General features: G+C 43.3%; 2 protein-coding genes across 5 annotated transcripts in view; both read right to left on the bottom strand.

Annotated features, from left to right (window-relative positions):
- Positions 1 to 9,615, bottom strand: part of tbc1d14 (TBC1 domain family, member 14) — a 32,200-nt gene extending 22,585 nt beyond the window's left edge. Inside the window, exons 1-4 of one of the 3 annotated variants that reach the window (XM_031850830.1) lie at positions 9,215 to 9,615; positions 9,020 to 9,131; positions 8,755 to 8,916; positions 5,777 to 6,533 (exon numbers count right to left, since the gene is read on the bottom strand). In XM_031850830.1, coding sequence (XP_031706690.1) covers positions 5,777 to 6,533; positions 8,755 to 8,803 — 806 coding nt within the window. In that variant the 5' untranslated portion in view covers positions 8,804 to 8,916; positions 9,020 to 9,131; positions 9,215 to 9,615. The other 2 variants (XM_031850833.1, XM_031850831.1) reach the window with 2 other exon arrangements.
- Positions 9,616 to 10,156: 541 nt separating this feature from the next.
- The window catches only part of kiaa0232 (KIAA0232 ortholog), a 14,817-nt gene continuing 3,628 nt past the window's right edge, over positions 10,157 to 21,345 (bottom strand). The window contains exons 3-8 of one of the 2 annotated variants that reach the window (XM_031851171.1): positions 20,954 to 21,094; positions 18,818 to 18,887; positions 18,637 to 18,721; positions 15,120 to 18,510; positions 14,835 to 14,943; positions 10,157 to 13,777 (exon numbers count right to left, since the gene is read on the bottom strand). In XM_031851171.1, coding sequence (XP_031707031.1) covers positions 13,761 to 13,777; positions 14,835 to 14,943; positions 15,120 to 18,510; positions 18,637 to 18,721; positions 18,818 to 18,887; positions 20,954 to 21,094 — 3,813 coding nt within the window. In that variant the 3' untranslated portion in view covers positions 10,157 to 13,760. The other variant, XM_031851170.1, reaches the window with a different exon arrangement.

Raw genomic sequence — 21,345 nt, 5'->3', positions numbered from 1 at the left:
GCTTTTTGTCCAGGTTGCATCTCATCTAGAGGACATTCACATTTGGCTTTATGTAATGATTCTGACCCATCAATCAATGGGGGAATAGTTGCTATATGCAACATTAAACAAGTTGCGTTGACACCACTTGGCTCTAACTCAGTGGACCTTGAGAGGCAGAAAAGAGATCCGACTACACAAGTTGTCTCAGTTGGACCAATCTGACCTCCTGCCCTCTGACTTCCTCACAGTCCGTCCAGGACAGGAAGCACCGAGCGGACACAGCTGCAGGCCGGAGGCGTCATTGGCCGATAGCTGGCTGTGTCTGCTGCAGGCTTCTGTGTTTGCTTAGGGGACGTTTCCTCGAGACATGCGGCCTCCTGCTGTGCTCACTCATGACTTGTTGAAAGCTGATGATAACCATAAACGTAATGGTGAACTATGCTGAGGATACATTTGTTTCTTATTATAACTTAAGAGTCAGGACTGAAGCGATCAGATTTTGTGGAAGTGAAATTGTCAAAAATACTCCAGATAAATATGACTAAATATGACACTTTGGCTGGGATCGGTTAAGAATAATCTAACCTAAGATTACTTGACCAAATTTAAATAAAAAATACTTTTATTAAACAAATAAATACATCTGCATGCCTAACTTTCGACTGCTCTGTATTCCTTAATTAAACATTACATTGTTAGCTAGCTAGCTAAAAGTCAGTTACTCATGGCTCAGTCTTTGAGAAGAACTTGTTGGCAGAATTAATGGAGAAATATGGTCAAATAATAAAAAGAAGATAAAAGAAAATGCCAAAAGCACAGTAACGAAAAAAAAAGAAGAAAGAAATCACAGTAAAAAAAGTAAAAAAACACGTTACCTTTAAGTTTAAAATGAATACCAGATCACATTTTAAAGGTGAGTTTAAAGATTAGAGTTTGAAAAATAATCAAATTTAATCTAGGTTGGGAGGAAAAACTAAACTGAAGTTCAAATTCAAACTTTCTTATTTTGAAGATACTTTGGGTGCACATGATTTGAGGTAAAACCATTACATAACATGGTTTAAAATGAACAGGAAATGCAAGGAGCGAGAGAGGTGGGACTTGCAACATAACCCTTGTATTTATATATCATGGCCGTGCTCGTAACAGTATGTGCTGCAGAGTTTACGAGACAATGTGTGGAACACAATCACATTCATCTGTTAATCCTGAAGCGTATCTAAATGTGCAACACTGCCTCTAGGGTGTTTGACCTTGCTGTAAACATAAAGTTGCCTGTGTTGTACAACGTTCATTGATCAACAGTGAAGCTCAGCAGCAGCTACTGCTTCCTTTAGGCTTACAGAGTTGCTTCATTTTTATTTTCTTTATTAGAATCTAACCGTCCGTGTGTATGTGGGTTTGCACCCCGTTTATCTGGAGAACCACCACTGGCACCATATGAGAACCTCGCCACAGTTCCACATCATACCTTTGTGTTGGGCTGCGTGAGCCAGCACGGCACCTTTAACCTTATTTACCTTCCAGTGACAACGCCTCCCTCTTTGTACGTTTTGCATCAGTCTCGCATCTCTGCACTTCTGCTTACTGAGACTGTGGTACACAAGGATATTGCGAGCAGCGGAAAGTATTTCCTCATCGTGTGGGTGACTTGTGGCTTTAATGAAGGACTCGAATGACAGCGCAGATATTAAAAAGGCCAGCACAGTGAATTATGTTCTTCTTACAGTGCACATTGGAAAACCAGAACACAAGCAACCGCCAGCTCTGCAAGGATTTCCCCTTGCTGGAAGGCATGAGGCATCAGACGCTCGTGGAGCAACATCTTACAAAGAGCCGTTAAGGGAAGCGGTCACGTTAACGCGGGGATGTCTGCTGTGATCACAGTCACCTAACTCCTCCTGGAGGAAATACAAAAGGCAGGAAACAGCAGCTGTCAGTCCACACAGAAGCAAAGGGGGAACGAAAAACATCGAAAATCTGATGTGAGAGTTTGACCAATAACTAGTAAATTGACAAAGAAAAAAAAACGTAACTCAAGGTCCGCTTACTAGCTTTCATCCGAGTGTTCAACTCCACTTCTCCTGATCTTCATCAGCGTTTAGACACGTTCATGACTCGTGCTCTTGTTACCACATTTTATAACGTGACTAAAGTTTGATACGTGTGATGACAACTGAGCAAACTCCATATGCTGAAGAAGACCGTTAAACACTGTTGAACTACTATTGCCAAGGTCAACAAACTGTCAAGCTCAACGAGTGAATTAATCATGAACAGTGCAACTAAAATGTGTGATTATAAGACATAAACACTAATGGATTCATTTCTGACTCTTAATAAAAACTTCATATCATCAACACATCGGGCTTAGCTGAGGTGTGACCAGACTTAAACTATGGGGACCGGTGAACTTGAGTGACCCCCGTGAGCCACCGTAAAAAACAACACTGCATAACTCAAAGAGCAGAGGTCAACTGAGTGCCACCTTTACAGATTAAAACCTGACTTTAAGTCTCTACATTCAACACTTTAATACGGAACATTTTTCTTCACAGCTCGTTGGCTGTCGTGTGTGCCACCGAACGAGCGCTCACAAAGCAGGAGAATGATTTGCATTCAGCCCGGGGCCGGGTGGGCCCCGACGTGAGGGCTGACACGGCCGAGTGCTCGAGTGGAACGGCTGCTCGCTTGTGCGTTGAACACTAGCCGAGGCTTTGCACTGCACGGGTTTGTGGTCAAGTCTCCCGAGTATTCTGAAGGATTTCACAACACTTGCGCTCAGGAGACCTGGCGTGGAAATACCAAACAAGCTAGTACAAGAAGAAGAGAAGTACATTGAGTTCTTCCCGTCAGGAAGGACCCCAGTGAGCAGGAGGGGGAGCTGCTCCAAGCTCTTCTTTTACAACAGTGTTCCAGCACAAAAGCCACATTATACAACTGCTGATCAAAGCTCTGCTGCTTGCTTACAAAACACAGAGAAATGAAACTACTGCTGGCCACAGTGGTTAAGAAGTGTCAACCAAACATGTCACGTCATCTGCTGGCGTCCTACCTGTCAATGTACAGGAGAAGTGATGGGGTGGCCATCGTGCTCCGTCACCTGCAAAAAACACTGAATCAAAATCCTTCTCTGTTCCCCAAAAAACAGAGAAGTAAAAAGAAAAGAGTAAATAAAAGGAGAGCAGGAACTGAAGCTCTCCTTTAGGCTAGATTCAGGCCCATGGCTTCCATAGCTTTAGTTACAGAGTGCCACACAGCCGCTAAGTTCAGGCAGAGTGAGATTGTGGAGGAACCGGCAACGAGAGGCAAGTGCGAGGGGAGGAGACAGAGTCTGCAGGGCACAGAGGGGAATGAGTAACTTCTCCATGAGAGGAAGGAGGGATAACAGAGAGAGATTACTGGGAGGGTTGGAAAGAAGGGAGGTACCGCCCGTTAACACATGATGGAGCACATTCATTGCTTTCATCTATAATCAATTACGCTGACGAGAACAAAAACACAGTGCGGCTGAAGATGAATGTTAGTTTTGCGAGTATTTGAATATTGGACAAAGTCAACCTTTGACCTGCAGGTGGTGTTAAAAGAAAAATCGGAGGATCTCCAGAGCCACCACGGATTTATGAACCAAATTAAATGTCAACCCATCTTATACTTGATAAGATGTTTTACTCTGGACCACAGTGTTGAAACAACCAACTCACAGCCATTAATGGCCCTGATTTCCCTGCATGCATTCAATATTACGACATATTCCATATAATATACAGTTACATAATAATAATATGTAATAATCCAGCCCTGCCACGCTATAATTACAGGCTACAGGACGTCTTAGAACCTTAAATGAAACCTTGAACCTCGTCCAATTACACACAAAAACGTGTCTACTCGGGAGATGTCGGGTTACAGACGCTTTTTACCAGCAGACTGGTCCAAAAATGTATAACAATTAAAAATACAGGTTTGACTGGTGCTGTAAGATCCTCTTGATGTTGAACTGTGGGCCTCAATGGAAAGTGGAATGTGGCAAAGCAGTGAGAGGAAATGAAAAGCCTCCTGGATGATTGATGGCTGCATGTGAGCGTGAAACCAGCTTTAGAACGACTTCAGACTAACCGCTGAACTCTCAATAGAACTTCAACAAGCTCATAGGTTGTGCTATGAAGTCATCAGTCATTCATCATCAACCCATCCAAGAGCAGTTCTGTTGTATGTAAATGAATGGTCTCTCTGTGTAAATAGAAACTGCTAACGAAGGATCTTTGTTTGACTTTGAATAGGTTGACCTTTGACCCCTGCTGCTCTGCTCTGCTGTCCTGGCTGATTGCTTTTCAGTGTGCTTACTTGACAGTATTTTGACTTCGTAGAACGCTGAATGGCTGGGTTTCTTATTTAATGTTCTCATTTATCGGAAGAAGGCTCTCTTGAACGACCTCTGAAAAAGTTCCTTCAAAATAAAACAAATATTTGAAAAATGCTGAGAGTTTTGTATTTAATTAACTAATTAACAAAAGGGTGAAGATTTTGTAATTATTATTTTACAACTAATCGATCTGCTCTATAAAATCATAAACTAATGAAACCTAACAGAGAATCAAAGAAATACAAATAAGCTCGAGACCACGTTGCCATGGGATCACACCAGCCACATCGGGCCTTGGTGCAGGTGGAGGCGGCCAATGGCCTCTTCCTCAAAAGCCAACTTCTGAGTTCTCATTTTGATCTCAACTCCACACCTGTAAGGTTTCAGAGCTACGTCTTGCACGTTTGTGATGCAGCAGGTGCCAAAATCCTTTCACAGAAACACAGACATACTGGCACAGGTGCTGAAAACGTCCTCTGTGGCAGCTCTGCTACAGCCGGAGTCTCCACCACCATATGTTGGTAGATAGAAGAGGAAGGAACCCCGCACGGCCAATCACACACACAGAAATGGGAAGTAACACTTCACATGCAACAGCATGACAGTGTCCTCCTTACAAACAGAGCAGCAGTAGAACGATGCAGTCTCCCTATTGGCCAATCAGTAATCACGACGCAAAATCTGTCCTGCTGCACGGAGGACATTCTTCAGCCAAGGTGGATGGTGGATTTAAAATATATTGGGACATGATGGGCCACCTCTGACTTATAAAGGCCGAGCTGATGTTCTTTACAATTAATGTTCTCGGTTTCATCAACCAGGTTTTATCCTGAGCTGTAGTATGCGAGAGAGGTGGGCGAGGTTTGTAAAGCGACTTTGAGCAATGCCTACTTGTGCAAGGCTGCAATAAGGCCTCCGACAAAGAGTCTGTGAGGAGAGCAGGTACAGAGCGAGGCTGAGGTCGCCTACAATGCTTCTTTTGATGTTAAAAAAACGGAAATAATTAAGGATAATTTATGCCTTTCCTGATGTGATGTGCAGACAGGTGAAAATACATTAACAATATTAACAAACGTTAAAGAAAGATATATGTCAAAAATGTAGGATTTAAAACATTGTCCTCTGAATGTCAGCTAGTTAACATTAGTGGCGCCCCCCCCAGTGTAGCATTAATAAGCACTACATAAACATTGTTTATATCTGCTTTCAGTAATCTTCGTAGTGTATCATCAGGACATTTTATCAATGTGCAGTATTTGCCAACATGTATAATCCATATTTTATATTATCACAACTGGGATTTACTTTATTGCCATTCATGATGCGTTTACCACGGCCTCTCCTCTAAACCTTGTGTGTGTATGACTCAATGGAAGTTCCTTATCTAAAATAATACATTCATGTACTTCGCTGATATTCTGAACATACCTGTTGAACAAGCTCGCTAGAGGTCCCAGTTTCTTTTGTCTGCCCTCCTCTTCCTGTTGCGTGACCCCTGACCCCGGGTGCGGTCGCACTGGGCTCCACGAGTCTCCGGGCGACGACAGTGTCACGTCGGAGAAATGAGCGGCGCCGCTATCATCCGTCTCCAAGGTAACAATGGCGCTGGAGTCAGACGTGACGGTGAGATCCAGGATGTCCTCGTTGGAGACCGACAGCTCTGTGCTCATGCTGGACACGCTGCACACAGAGATGTCATCGCTTCGGTTCAGAGCTCCGCGCCCGAGACCCGTCCCCGTGGTTGCGGATAGTCGGAGGGCGGGGCTAAAGAGGCGGATGGAGTCGTACCCGCTGCGGGGGAAGGTGGAGGATTTGCGGATGGCGTTGCCATCGGACGGATCGTCATCTAAAGTCAAAGTGGCAGGAGAGTAGGAACTGGAGTCCCGGATAAAGCCTCCGTCACCTGGGCGTTGGTGGCCGTGGAGGATGGGCTCCGGAGGGTTGATCTCCAGAGTTGGGATACCCGAGTCCTGGGAGGTCAAGCTGTGGCTGTCCTGGTTCAGGTCTGAGTAGCTCTTCTGGGGGCTGCAGTAGTAGATGGGGGTGGGGGAGCAGGACGGCCGGTAAGTGGGCAGGACGGACCCACTGTGCAGGATCGTGCTGGGTTCATGGCAGCGGTGGTTGGCACCATCGTGGAGATCAGTCTTAACACAGCCATTCTCCACTAGGACTTCTCCAGACACACCTTCAAAAAGAATAGGAGATTCAATTAGTTTTTTACAACAGTTTTCATTAAGTATTTCATTATCTAAAGTGAGAAATAGTTCTATAATTGTGAAAGTAACATTTATCTGGTTATGAAACAGGCTGAATGTAATGTAAACATAAAGCAAATCAGCAAGAAGATTTCTATATAGTTAGTCGTAGTGGTTGAACACTACCGCTTCTGTTTAAAGGGGCCACCACAATCAACACCAATATAAAGTTCCTTCAGCTTTAAAGGTCTGGTGTGTAGGATCTGGCTGTAGGTCAATGTCAATGGCCCTATAGAGCCAGAGCTTGGTTTGTCCCATCTGAGCTACTGTAGAAACATGGCGGCCGGCAGCATGAAGCTTTTTTTAAATCCACATTCCACATTGACCTTTATCAACCAAAAATGTCAAACATTCACTGGTTCCATGTTGTCAAATGTGAGGGTGTTATACCCTCACATTTGATTGTTATACCACTGCAAACTGGATATTATTGGGTTGTGGGGAAGTCATATGAAGACGTCACCTTGGGCTCCGGGGAATTATGATTCAGGCTAATTTGGGCCCCGAATGTGATTTTTATAGACATGACCAATCAAGTAAAATTACAAAACCACTAAATATCAGCTCTAAGAAATACAACATGACTAAAGGTTTCTTCTGATCGACAAGCGCATCAGAGGAACTGGGTGTGGAGGCCTTGAGAGGTGAAAACTTATCCGACAGGCTGTAACTGGAGCCTGCACTGTAACGTGAACACCAGCTGGGAAGCTAAGCTAAAGCTAGCGTGTCAGTCAGTGACCCGTATCCCTCCTGGTTCAGTCTTTGGTTGACGCAGAGGTATGTGGAGGTTTTTTCGACAGGAAGTACTGTCCGTGCTTGCTGACACTACGGGCCTCGAAAGTAAACACACCCTGGGTATAATTAATAAGCAAGTACAATTGGAAAGTAAAATACTTTTAAAGTCAACAGGGCCGAGCGTTTTTCCCAAATGGTTGACACATCAAGCCAGATTCTTACCCGAGCTCTAAACCCTGACCTGCAAGTTGTCTCGTCAGTCTGGCCAAAACAAAGCAGCAGGTCGGCCCCGTGCCACCGTGGAAATAATCTACAAATAAAGTCACAATCTGTGGAAACGCCTCATTATTATCACCATGTACTGCTGGAAAAAGTGCTTTAAATGTATATTAAAAAAATAAATGCGATGCCGCTCGTAAGGTTTTAACCATAAAGCATGAAACCGTATTAGCAGTGAACTGTGAGGCCACACCAACACAGACATGCATGTTCTTGTCTTCAGAAGTCCTGACGAAAACAAAAAGGTATTGTCGACAATAACTGAAACACCCATTATGAGCACACACGAAAGTCTTGTTCTACGAGTCGTGATATTATTATCAGCATCACTTTTAAACTTAACATGACATCACAAATGTGGGGAAACGCTGGTGTTCTAAGAAAGCAGTTCTTCGTTTGGGTTAAGACACAGTGTAACTTTGTAAGGGGCACTCAGGGGCCAAAGATTGGAATGCATGGTGTGATGCATATAATACAGGGCACATGACAAGTTGCCTGGGTTTCCCAGTCTGTTCGCCTCTTTTTCAATTCAGCTGTATATGCTTTTAACACATCAAAAAGTATATTTTTTGGCATTTCTCATGTTTTTAACGGTCTTACAAATACATTTTGGTGAGACGTCAACAAGTCCCGTCAGATAAAAATTCTAGTGCAGCTTGGTATTTATATGCAGAAAGACAACTAAGACTGGTATAGTCAATCACTAAATGTTAGGACTCATGGCTCATTAACTCTGGGGGTAAACATTACATTTTATCTCAAAGAATGCCACTCGATACTTTACATGTATGCTGAATTGAATACATTCTTCTGGCCAAATTAATGACTAGCTTCAAACAATTACGAGTCAAAGTATATGAACTTTGTGGTTAAATAAAAAATATATATTATAAAGTGGCCTTTTGTATTTTAAACGTATGCCGAATTAAATACTAGCTGTAAGTTATTCACAACACATGTCGTGGTTTATCTACTGTGTATATGCACAATATGTAATACAAATATATATAAATGCAGTTTGGCGTGACCTGTAATGTCAGCGGGAGAACCGCACACACAGTGTGAGGGCAGAGTTAATGTGCAATGTGTCAACAGTGACAACTACATAGCATGTGACGGCACGTCGACGTGACCTACCACAGCGGCTGTCTCTCCGGTCCTCGGTACCGCGGCTCGTGTTCGCCATGTTGCCGCCGGTTGATGCTACAGGTGGGCTGCAGGTATCCGCCGGCTGGAGCGGTCCATGATGATGTGATGATGCTGTGACACCACCGTCAGATCCCTGCCTCCTCAACGCGGCTTAAGAGCACACAAACAGTACCAGCGCGAGGTGATTAGTCGGGAGGAACACGTACATTAAACGCAGGCTGGTTAACGTAAACAACACGTCTATAGGACTTACTCGTTAAGTGCACTTGCTGCTGACGCCAACTCGGTGCTTGTCGCAGCGCTTCCTCAAGTGCGGTCAAATTAAGTTAAAACGCAGGAGACGTGTTGTTGCTCTCCTGGCATCACTGCGGGAGACGAAACGCTGCTTCAGTGTTCCTGAAAACAAGCGCATTTGTAAAGTTTATCCGGTATTGGTAACATTTCATACCTGTTTTGACGCTTCCGCCGCCATTTTAAAAAACAAACTTGTGCCGTTGAGTGCGGTGTAATCGAGTGACGAATGCTCACCGTCGATGGGTTTACCTGTCTGCAGCTGAAGGCATTAATAATCGACCTGCGTACTGTCCGTACAGACTCCTGTTAGGACGTTTTTGTAGGAAAGAGGAAATCCCCGGAATAAAATTGTTACACATTTGAAATGTGTTAACTGTCGTCATTTTTTAATATAATTTTTGTATAATAGCGAGTGTTTCAGGCTCCAAAATAGTGATTTCTGCCGAGATATTCCTAATATCTACATAACATTAATAATATAGGAACATTCTTCCTAAATGTAGTTTATTGGACAGCAAAATTGTATTGACTGAAATCCATCTTGACCCACCTGTTCAGTCACATTCCATTCAGCCCCGCCCCCCCAAAAAAATAAAGTCAATATACAAAATGTTCATAGAAACTTTATTTTTAATACTTGTTATAATCATTAGTACCAGATCACGCAAATTACGTTAAACTTAAGTATGTCAGCAATATATCAAGACATAGATGTATAACCTTATTTCTAATCTTATACAGATTACTAAAAATATGAAGTGAAGGCCAATGAATGCTGAAGGGATGGTAATATTATATTAGTACAACCTATTGGATGGATGCTGTAGTGTTCAAACAATAAACACAACAACTAAAATGTGTCTTTCAATGGAAATTTCTGACAAGCTTTCACAACAATATTAAGCATCAATAAAAATAGACTGAATCCTGATATCTGCTATGAATAACAAGCTGGTGGTTCCTCAGCATCGTCACCCTGTCCTCTAGTGTCACCATGAGGTCGAGGATCTGAAACGTGAAGCTGCTCGTGCCTCCAGTCTGAGAAGGCACCACCTTGGTTATACACTACATAACAAAATAAGAAAAACACAGGGGATTCATAGGCTGAGGTTTGGTTTATTCCTTTATTAGATGTTAAGAAAAATCCACAATGAAACAAAATAATTTTCTCAGGGTGTACATGAAATCAGAACAACACCACTACTCGGGACAGATGGGATTTTGGAACAAAGAGGAAGAGGAAGGAGAGCCGAGGTGTGAATGAAAAGACAAGGAAAACTCTAGTTTGCAGTGCGGGGTATGTTCTTCAGACCACAGTGCAATCACCTGTCAGTGCTGTTCCAAATGCATATACCCTCACTGACTGCATTTTCTCATCATACATGTTTTTTTGTTGTTTTTTTCTTTTAAGGCGGCCTATCAAAATGGAAGAATCAAATGGAGAAAGGTGTGATGCATTCCTTCCAACTCCCATGCAAGTGCTCTTTGTGACTCTGCTTCTTGCACACATTCACTCAGATTCACACACAGTCATGAACATTCTTCCAATCACTGAATTAACCTTACTTGTATTTTTTTAATTTTATTTTTTTAAACCAAAATATTTTGTTAAATCCAACATAAAAAAAACCGAGTGTGATGTTTGCATGCTGCATTTTTCAGAGATGTTTTTTTTTTTTTTTTTTTATATCTCAGGTGTCCTCTCACTCAAAATGAATCAACATGCAAAATGAACTGAATGACTTTTCACCGTATATTCTTGAATGTTTACATGCGCCATGGTATTGCATAGAACTCGACATTGCTTATGCAATCTACAATGGCTTAGTTCTTTTTTATTTCTCCCTTAAAACTAGCTATAAGTCAATGACAGTCTGTGGTTTGCTTGGAAAGAACCAGAGTTGTTCCGATACTGATGCTAGTATCAGAAAAGCTTCCGATCAGGTCCATGCACCGGTTCATATAAAGTTATAATATCACAGGATCTGCCCGATCGGTACGGTGCAACTCTCAACAGGGATGACACACAAGTGTGATGCCTTGCTCGTTGGCTACTTCCATGGACAGAAGCAGCTAACGAGTGAGCCGTGTCGCTTCTCTCTCATTTCTGTTGAGAGTTGCGAGCGAAAAGCGGAACATTAGCCAGAGCAATCAAAATGTTAGCGCTGGCAACAGTTTACACCGAACAACCTGTCAAACTAGTAAATAAAGGAAAGTTCAATGCCATTCATTCCCTGTATGCATTTGTCCGGTACTGGGCCGATTAGCAAGTTCAGGTGTCGGGAAGGAAAAATAAATGGTATCGGAACATCTCTAGAAAGAACTCCAGTCAATAACTTCTGCTCTACAATCAAAGAAAGGTTTGACATTAATGCATCAATGTGTGTAGATTATGCAGTATGCTCATATCAAAAGATTCCTGAGTGTCTGATGACTGTCAAAGAAAGGTGACAAGACCCTGAAGTTGGATTATCTTTCATTCAGCTACTTGGGGGTCTTTTTTTAAATTGAAGTGGCATTGGACTGAACAAACCTATGGTTGTGCAAACAATCTTTGCATTTTTTTTTGAACGAGGCCATTTCCAGAGTCATGCCTGAAATAGAGACCTAACAGAGAGTCTGCTCACACGTCTTTAATTGCCCGTTAATGGAGGGGGGATTTCAGTTGTCCGTTTTATCTTTATGGTATGTGACAAAGAAATCACCCCGCTACTGTCCTCATTACCCGTTTAGAAAGATTTAAAGGTGGACTTTATTCATTCTATATTTACTTTAGTATAATATTCCATTTCTGCCAACAGATCCCACTAAATGTTCCAACCTGTTCCTTTAGATCGAAAGAAAATAAAACAGAAATGCACTATTGAACTTTCAAAGCACGGGTCACAAGTAGGGCCAGTCCAACCACACCTCAAAGGGTTTTACAGCCAACGTGTTTCAAATTCAGAGGGCGCTGACGCGTTTGCATTTCTGTGAACGTACGTCTCTGCATACGTTCACGTTTCTCTGAGATAAAGTTCTAGTACACGCATTCCGAACCAGTGCCTTCACAAGTTCTGTTGCCAACACACACACACACACACACACACACACACACACACACACACACACACACACACACACACACACACACACAAAGTGAGACATTACTCAATATTTCAACAAGATATATTGTAAACCAAAAAAAAAATAAAAACACACCTTTGTATGAAAAAAAAAAAAAAAAAAGCATTTGTACCTTAGTGTAATTCTGCCATGTTTTTGGTTTCGCCACTTGTTTTGTGATACGTTTGTGTAGTTGAGCGTCTGTACTTCCTGCTTGTGGACCAGTGACTGAATGGATGTGTAGTAACGTGAGATTTAATACCTGCAGGTGTTTCTGCTTCGGCTGTTACAGGCCTGACAACTAAGAGGTTACCGTAAAGTCAAAACCAAGCCACATTAGGCAAGACCCGCCATCAGGCTTAACACTTTTCTTTTTTCTTTTTTTAAAATCACAATTTTCGCAAAAAAGGAGTCCGACGGTCTGGACTACAAACAAAACTAGGCTATGCTGTCTACTTATCATAGCCGGATTATGGAACTGCAACTTCAAAAAGGTTTTTGAACATATTTATAGCACCAAATAGTCTGTACCATAGAAATCAAAACAGTTTTATTCAGTTGTAACACAGGTTTCTGCAGAAATGGCTGTAGTCTTTTCACGATGGGTCTTTACCCCAAAACATAAACTTTTTTTTGTCTTTTCGTATTCCCCAGATTCTTTTACAGCATTGCATTTCAAGTAGATTAGTATTTATTTTTTTTCTAACAAAACGTTTGATTTCCTGTTTTTTTGTAAAGGATTTTTTAGTTTTTTTGCCTCACAAACCGTACTATGTCTACTACTAGCTCTGTCGGACTATCACCATTCAAAAATCAGACTCATTTATGATAACTTTTCACACACGGAGAGTTTAGGGATATTGAGAAGAAAGCTGCACACATTCTCTACTTCACATTCAGAAAGTCATCGCAACACTTTTTTTTTTTTTTTTTTTTTTTTAAATTAAACTCAAATTCTTACACAACTCAAAAAAAAAAAAAAAGGCCAGCATCCTTGTATTATTCTTTCCGAACACAAGATGGAAAGTAGAGGATGCGATAGCAGTCGTTTCACACAACTAGAAGAAGAGGAGTGAGACTGGCTGGACGAAAACACATGCACAACCATTCAGATACCACCGACGACCGGGATCCGAGCTCAAAAGCAAAAACGGTGGGAACAAAACCGACGAGGATAGAACAAAAGATTGTCCCTACTACCTAACTTTGAGACGTAAATGAGGACCAGTGTACAGAAGAATCAAATGAACACATTCTAAAAACGCTTAAAATGCACGTCTGCACATTGCGTCACTCAAAGACAGAACATATTTTTGGAGTTTTCCTATTTTCTCTCAATTTTGTTGATCCGATTGTTGATTACACACGGTTTTAAGTTAGTAAATGAAAACCTGCAGGGTTATGTGTGGGTGTTTTTTTTTTTGTTTTTTTTTCTTTTTTCTTTTTTTTTTTTTGGAGGAGTGTGTCAGAAAATGAGCCTACATTAGGTTTTCCAGCTCTGAGATGACCCTGAATCGTTGCTGGTAGAGGTCCAGTCACAAAAGGAGAGGATGGTTTCCTCTCTATGACGGACATCCTCTGCAGAACTGGAGTATTCAAATGTTGCTGCTCCCTGCAGAGAGAAGTCAGACAAAGAGGTTAGACTGTTATCCACGCTGCATCCGTTAGTGTTTTCAAACTGACCAGTCAGGTTCTGTGACACATAAATGGGGATACTATTTACATAGCTCACATATTGTGATGGCCAGAAGTATACAGGTCTGTCTCTTGGATGTAAAAGGGATACTTTGGATTTTGTCTTTAGTGAGATTGTATGTGTTTTTAAGCTTTGTTTATACTCGCGCGAGGCCTCCACGGATGGCGCGCAAGCTACAAGCACGGAGTTATCGGCAAAGCGCCATACACCATCCTCCTCAACGCAGAGGACTTGTAATCAACAGTAAACTCATATCTCGTATTCATGGACATACTTAATCTGCCTTTATATGATCCCTGTAAAGAAAGAGGTCAAGTATTAAATGTGTTTCTCCCTCTACTGTAGGCGATACACCCACTAAGGAGATGTACCTCATAAAACCCCACTTCAAAAATCCAAACTATCCTTTTATCACCTCGTCGATATTTGGCCAGTCCATCAGCCTTGTTTTCCATGAGCTCCTTGTGTGTCATGGAACCTAGGTCACACATTTCTATGTGATGCCAGAGACACATTACAATGAAGCATTTCAAGAGAGTGGAGAGTCAGAGTGGATCTGGCCTCTGTTCATCCCTCAATGACCATCATATTCAATTTCACATGCAATTTTCAATAATAGGGAAATAAGTGGCAGAGGCAGTGCTCACTGTCTCTTTGCTGGTGAATATAATTCTAAACAATGTAAATATTGTGCAATGATAACAATAATACATATTGTCTGTAGAGGGTTTAGTGGGTTGATCGATGCATGGTGCAAGATCAGTCACTTTCAGATCAGTTTTCAGCTACTACAGATATTTACCGTACATTCTGTTGTAGTTCAGGGACCGAGTTCCATAAGTCGTCTGTTGCCTACTGACTTCAACTGTTGTATATACTGATCATCTCTCAATTTGAAATAAAATAATTTAAAAAAAAAACAAAAAAATATGAACTAGTTTGTGTGAATGAAACAAGAAATATTTAAGTGTACCTGTACACTGAGATCCAGGGAAAAGGGGGGAACAGAGTGTGTTCTGCCACCAGCACTCGTCTTGCTGGTTGCCAGTTCCTCCCTGTCCACTCATATTTAACAGAGGGAACTAAACGAGACAAATGAGAAGTGGTTAGTGTGTTTCAGAGACATCACAGGTGGAAGACATTTTACAGCTGATGACCGGTTATGAAACACCGTGTGGTTAGGCCCGCACTTTTGTTTAAAGTCTCACTGATCACAAAATATTAAGAATGTTAGGGGACCATTGTAAGAAACCCTCACCTCTGGCACATCTCCAACAAAGTCATAAGCAATCCCATACTTGGGGAGCTGACCTGCTGGCCCAGACAAACAGGACTGCTTCTCCCCTGAAGATTCCTCATTTTGAACCTTGCCGACAGAGACGTCGGTCTGTCCACCTGCAGTTGATGCAGTTGATGCAGCTGCTGCCGTTTTGCAGTCTAAGCAAATCTCTTGCTCAGCGATTGGCAGGAGGGTACTGGAGCCCTCCTGTGAATCCAGAGAGGTCTGGGCACTCTTCTCCATGCCAGACTTCTTTAATCTGGGTAAGAATTTACCAGATTCCAGTTCTGACTTCCCGTAATAAGGGCCCTCGCATTCCGCATCCTCCTCCAGAGGTTTGAGATCTGCCTGAGGATCATCGAAGACGTCCAGCGGCGCCTGGACGGGAAAAGTCGTCTCCTCTTTGTCAGTCTCAGCCTCTGAATCACTCACTCCGCCAGGAGATAACTCCGAGGCCGATATCGGTCGAAAATGAGTCCTGGGGGAGATGCGAATGGCCCTGTACTGCGTCCGGTTGATGCCATATATTCGGGGGTGGAAGGCTTCGTTCTCAGAGTCCGAGCAAAGAATGGATTTGGGCTTGAACCCCGGACTGAACGAAGCCATGTCCTCGGGCTCAAAAGAACACTCAACATGGAGGACTTGAGAGAAGGGATTGTTCAGGTTGAAGGATGCAAACGGGTATTCTAAACCGTGCTCCTCACTTTGCAAGCCTCCGTAAGATCCAAGCAAATCTTCATGGAAGATAAAAGAAAATCCCTTATTCAATCCATCTCCGCCTCCTCTGATGGCCTGGTCACTCTGCCCGAAGGACACAAGAGGCCTCCACAGGGGCCTGTGCCCGGGGGCAAAGCAGCTGCTAGTGTTCATGAACACATCTGTGCCAGTGATGGTAAGCATGTCTGAGCTGGAAGCAGATGCAGCTGCAGCGGCACACTGTAGCAGGCTGTCCTGGGTGTCACTTGGCGGCACGACGGCCCAGTTCTTATCACCGCTTAGCGTCTTCAACTCTCCGTACACCCCTCCCAGGATGAATGATGTACTCTCCTTGTCAGAGTTCAAATCCCAGGGCTTGGACGGAGTCATGTAATCCCCAGCACCATCTACCTTGGAGAGTTTGTTTTTGGCTAAGTCCTGTTCCTTCTTGCCTTCCCAAAGGTGATACTCTGACCTCTGCACTGCTTTTTTCTGAGGCCCTTGAACCGGAACTTCTTTCGCCTGCACTTCCAGACAGCTGCAGCAGTAACCGCCTGACTCATCGGAGAATAGCCCCTCGCTCGGTTTCTCTGCTCCTGGCGTCGACATTACAGATTTGTCGTCTCCTATTGCAGTCCAAATGTCCTTCCTTATCCCTGAGCTGTAGTCATCACCGTGTTGGTTTGCGTTGTCCGAAAACATGCCAGTGCTGTACTGTTTACTCTCAACCTCTTCCAATGCGATACCACAAATGGACTCCAATTTGGATTTTTTGGTGAGGGTCTTGTTGGATGCTGTACTAACACCGACCTCCTCACACTTGCGGCCAGAGTTTTCTTGCAAAAAATCCAAGATCTCCTCCTCCAGATATGTACCAGAGAGAGGAGGGATTACACGATCAATCTCCTCATTGCCAATTTGAGCAGCATCCTCCGTCGGAACATTTCCTTGCTCGTTGTCTGACCGAGTCTCCTCTGAGTGGGACCACGGACTGCAAGTTCGTGTCGAAAGGTTAGAACAGTGTTCAGTTTCGTCAAAGGCACTATTTTTGGTCCATATTAGCAAACGAGACTGTTTATTAGAATGTGGGTCGAGACAGCTACTAGAATCTGTGTTGTTTTCGTGACCAATGGCGAGCGAGTCGCGGGGAAAAGGAAGAGTGGGGCTGTCATACTGCAGCTCGAAAAGAGAGAAGCAGGACGAGTTTAAACCAGACGGTTCACTGGTGGCTTCAGAGACGGTCGGCTCCTCCAGATTTCCAGACAGCTTGCTCAGGGTGAAGGAAACACTATCAAGGAGGGGGGAGAGTCGGATGGGAGAGTCTCCCACGAAGCTTTCTCCATCTATATCTTCTGAAGTAGCCGGCGAATAACATCCCCACACTTGAGCCATGTTTTTCAGATCCTCCATTAAGAATCCAAAAGATCCCGGAGCGTCCTGCGAGTTGGCCCGTATTGCACTTTTCCCTTGCTGCTCAAGGCCCTCTAACACTAAACAACATTCTGCCTCCACGTCTCCTTGCTCTTTGCTTTTTTGTCGAATCATGCTTAAGATCCGACTCTCTTGTATAGAGTCTGAGGCACTAGTATCCAATATGGATTGATAAATGTCAACTTCATAGAAGTGAGTGAATTCAGACAGATGCTTGTCATCTAAATCTCTACTATCCTCTGGCTGAGGGCAGCTTGAGGTCCCAGTGAGTTCAACAGTTTCATCTTCTGCTTCGCCGGGCCCTTCCACAAAGTGCCCATCCACAAACGAGCCTGCTGTTAGGTATGCCCTCTGGTAGCTCTCATTGGCAATGCAGATTCCCTGGATTCTCTCCGGCAGCCTCTCCATGTCGGTTGACAAAGCAAAGCCATCAGGAGAGTCTACCTTCTTTCGATATTTTGTTTCCAGCTTGCTTTGTCTGCTGCTGAAAGGTACAAAATACTCTGTGATGGGCTCAGTGTACCAAAGTGGCTCCTCCATGTATTCTTTTTTGTCTCTGGCCTCAGCTCCGAACTCTTTCGCCTCCTTCCAGCCTGGATCTTTTCGAATCTCCTTCAGAGGTCTCTTCCCCTTTTTGTAAAGCTGTGGTTGTTTGGCAGCGCCTCCAGTGGCGCTGCTGCTGCTCCCTCCTGTGTTCCTTCGCTCCTCTCTGTCGATTACCTTCACCTGAAGCTTCACCTGCCCGCTGTTGCGTGTTCTCTTATTCTTTGCAGCCTCCCTGGATTTGTGCCTGATTCTAACTGCCTTGCTTCTGGACGACTTCAAGTCACCCTGGTTCCCACTTGAGCTTGAACCCGCCTCGCTGGAGCCAGAAGACCAGGATCTGGGTCTGTATTTGCCCTCAGATCGGTGTCTCGTCTGTCTCTTGGAGTGGACGGTAGATTTCTCCTCTGCTGCTGCACCACCACCACGGTATCGATTCTCTTTCTCCTTCTTGCTCCGTCGTTGCTGGCCTCTTTCGTTGGCCACAGTGGTGATGGCGCCACAGGCTTCCAGGTTTCGCTCCCTTGCAGTCTCACCTTCACTGTTGCAATCTTTTGGGGAAGAGGTGTCTGTGCTGGTCTGCGGGGCTGCGGAGGAAGATGAACTTGAGTATGTGCAGGCCTTAGCCTTGTTCCACACCGTCATGATCTCTTGGAGACAAACAGGTTTCTCTGACAAAGGAGGAAAGGCTTCATAATACCTGCAGTCACAACAGACAAGAGAGACAACTTGACTTCAATGCAGTCACAGCAGTAGAGTTCACATAGCATACACTTTTTGTAAATACACATATTCATAGATCCACATTATCCATGTTGAGGCTTACATTTCCACCTGGTCCTTTGAAGAGGGGGACTCAGCTCGCTCTGGAGACTGAGAGCCATCAGATTTCTTTTGAATCTGTTTTTCCTCTGTAAAAAGCATTGAACATTAAGACATGTTATTGGAGCAATTGTTATTCCAAAACTTTAATTTTATAAATATGATGATGAAGGTGTGAACCAAACCTTTCTGTTTGTTTTGGATGTCCTTTAGTTTAGAGCAAAGCTCTTCAACCAGGCTCTCAATTCCAGAGTTCTGCACAAATGACAAAGAGAAGAAACTGATTTTTGAGAACTCAAACGTAATATTATGAACAGTTGATATCAATCTCGTTACATGATGTTCTCATATATTTGTGAACATGACACATAGGGATGCACAACTCAGACTTGTTCAGTCCCGACAATGATAACAATACCTGTGGTTTAGGTGTCAGCCGTACAGAGTACGATCTGGTACCCGTGTTTAATTAATGCGCCTCACTGTGTGGAAGTGAGGGGGATCATTCTGAATGTGTGCGTCAACATCAGGCTTCACTTCAATATTGCTTTCCTAACTTTGTAAAACTAAATGCAACATTCAAATAAATACATAAATTAGATGTAAATTTACTGAATTGTTATTTGTCATTAAAATAATAAAGAGAGGGTGGGTAAAACAAAATGTCAAAATGAACAGGAATTATAATTCTAGTGTAAACCTTTTTAATGCAGCAACAAATTAAACAAGAATTAAAAAGCAACTTGGTTCCACGTCTTTCTCAACAGGAGGGACCGATCCGTCATTTTTGCGATTAAAGGATGACACAGTTGCTGGTCAATATCATAGTAATGGAGTATTACTGGTACTATAGTATAGTGATATGTATTGTAGTGATCAGTTGACTTAACTAAATCCTGCCCAGAGATTTTAAGGGGCACACCGAGTAGCAGCCCTAGAGTCTTTGCAGAACTTTTGCCTTTTGTAAACAAATATATAATGCAATACAAAATACAAGCCATGAAGTAAACACAAAAGAATAATTTAGTTTCTTACTCCAAAACAACATGTGTAACAAGATCCAGTAGCCTTAGGTGAGAATGCCGGCCCCCTAATGTGACCCAAAAGAAAGAGTGAAAGGTTTGGAGTTGACACAAGCCAGCTGACTTGTGAGAGCTTAGGCATGTTCGGCCACGACAGCGCTATATTTAGCTATGGTGTAGAAGTGCTTTAAAAAAAAAAAAAAATCATTATAATAAAAAGGGCTAAGCAACAGTAGAAGTGATTGCCTCACTATGTTCTGAGACACTGAATGTTTACTACATATCCTGTTTAGCTTAGATCCCTCTCACATTGTGCAGCATGACGCGTGAAAAACAAACAAACACAAGCTTCCATCAAGTGGGCACCGTGGAAGCGAATGGCCTCAAAGCAACTCTCCTCCGCTACATAGCTGCTCCTCATTACCAACCCTGCCAGACACTTTAGCTCCCTCATTTCCTGTTCACTCTTCCAGAAGAGAATATTCCTTACCATGCCACCTCATGAGAAGCGAAGCAAAGTTTTCTCCTGCCCTGCGTTTCCTCTTGCATCATTGTGCTAATGCCGGTCAGCTGACAGCCGACCGACTACGCCGCTCACTGCTGTGATTCGTTGCAGTGTGTGCTGGTTAAAAAATAGACTGCAGAATCCAGTCCCCGGAGAGGAGCTCAACACTCCTCCTTTTGCCTCGCAGACCCCCCCCCCCCCTCCAGCTTTATGTTGTGTAACTCTCAACTAAATCACACCTCCCTTACTACTGCTGGCCACCGGTGAAAATGTCAGCAAATCTCTCTGGAGCTTTTTCAGTCACACAAACGGTATGGAAGAAAAATTTGTATACTTTTGGGACATGTTAGGATAGCATTTGCTTTATGTCAAGAAAAAAACAACTTTGAAATACTGACCTTAATATAACCATTCTAATGAAGACTAACTGAAGGTGTGGCCACCCAGGCAAACGAGGGGGCGATGCCTGGGCAATGAAGATCTTCCCTTGTTCAATGCTTTAGCCTTCCACATTGACATTCAGTGTCTACTCACTGTGATTTATCCAGTTAATATCTGCATGACTGCACCATAACAAACAACAAGGAATACTACAGCAAAACGTTCCGGACAAGCCTTCTGTACTCAGAAAGCGTTTTATCTTACAGTTTCACATAAGAAGGGGCCGGTCAAACTGTTCCTGCTTCAATGCACGAGTAATGACTCGCTTGCATTCCTCCAAAGCCAAAGTGATTCAAGTTAACTGTTGTTTTATACCACAGAAAAGAGTCAGACTGAGTGGTAATGATGCTTACCTCATCAGATGCAGAGCGGAGGCATTGCACAGCAGCTTGCTTCTTCATTTCCTCCAGACTCAGGTCGGTCCCTCCTTTCTTCTTACTCTTGCCCCATTTCTTCCCAGTTCCCTTCTCCCAGCCCAAGAAGATGTCGTTTTCCTTTTGCAAAAAAAAACAAAAAAACGGGAGAAGTCAGTCACAGTGAAACAAAAGAAAAAGCATAGAAAGATTACACAAATGATATAATAAATGACTATAAACATTTCCATACAGGCTTTATACCATCAGCACACACACACACGGTAAACTTGCATATAGCCTATTTCACACAGGAATGTGGGGTCGTTATTGTGCCTCGCCTTTCTGTATAAAAAGGTACGAACACAGAATGGGGGGGGGGGGGGGGGGGG

Source organism: Anarrhichthys ocellatus, unplaced genomic scaffold, assembly GCF_004355925.1.
Source record: "Anarrhichthys ocellatus isolate YVR2014 unplaced genomic scaffold, GSC_Weel_1.0 scaffold11, whole genome shotgun sequence".
In the NCBI taxonomy this organism is placed as follows: Eukaryota; Metazoa; Chordata; class Actinopteri; order Perciformes; family Anarhichadidae; genus Anarrhichthys; species Anarrhichthys ocellatus.
The sequence above is the reverse complement of the archived record's forward strand: the minus strand, read 5'-3'. Positions and strand labels throughout refer to the sequence as shown.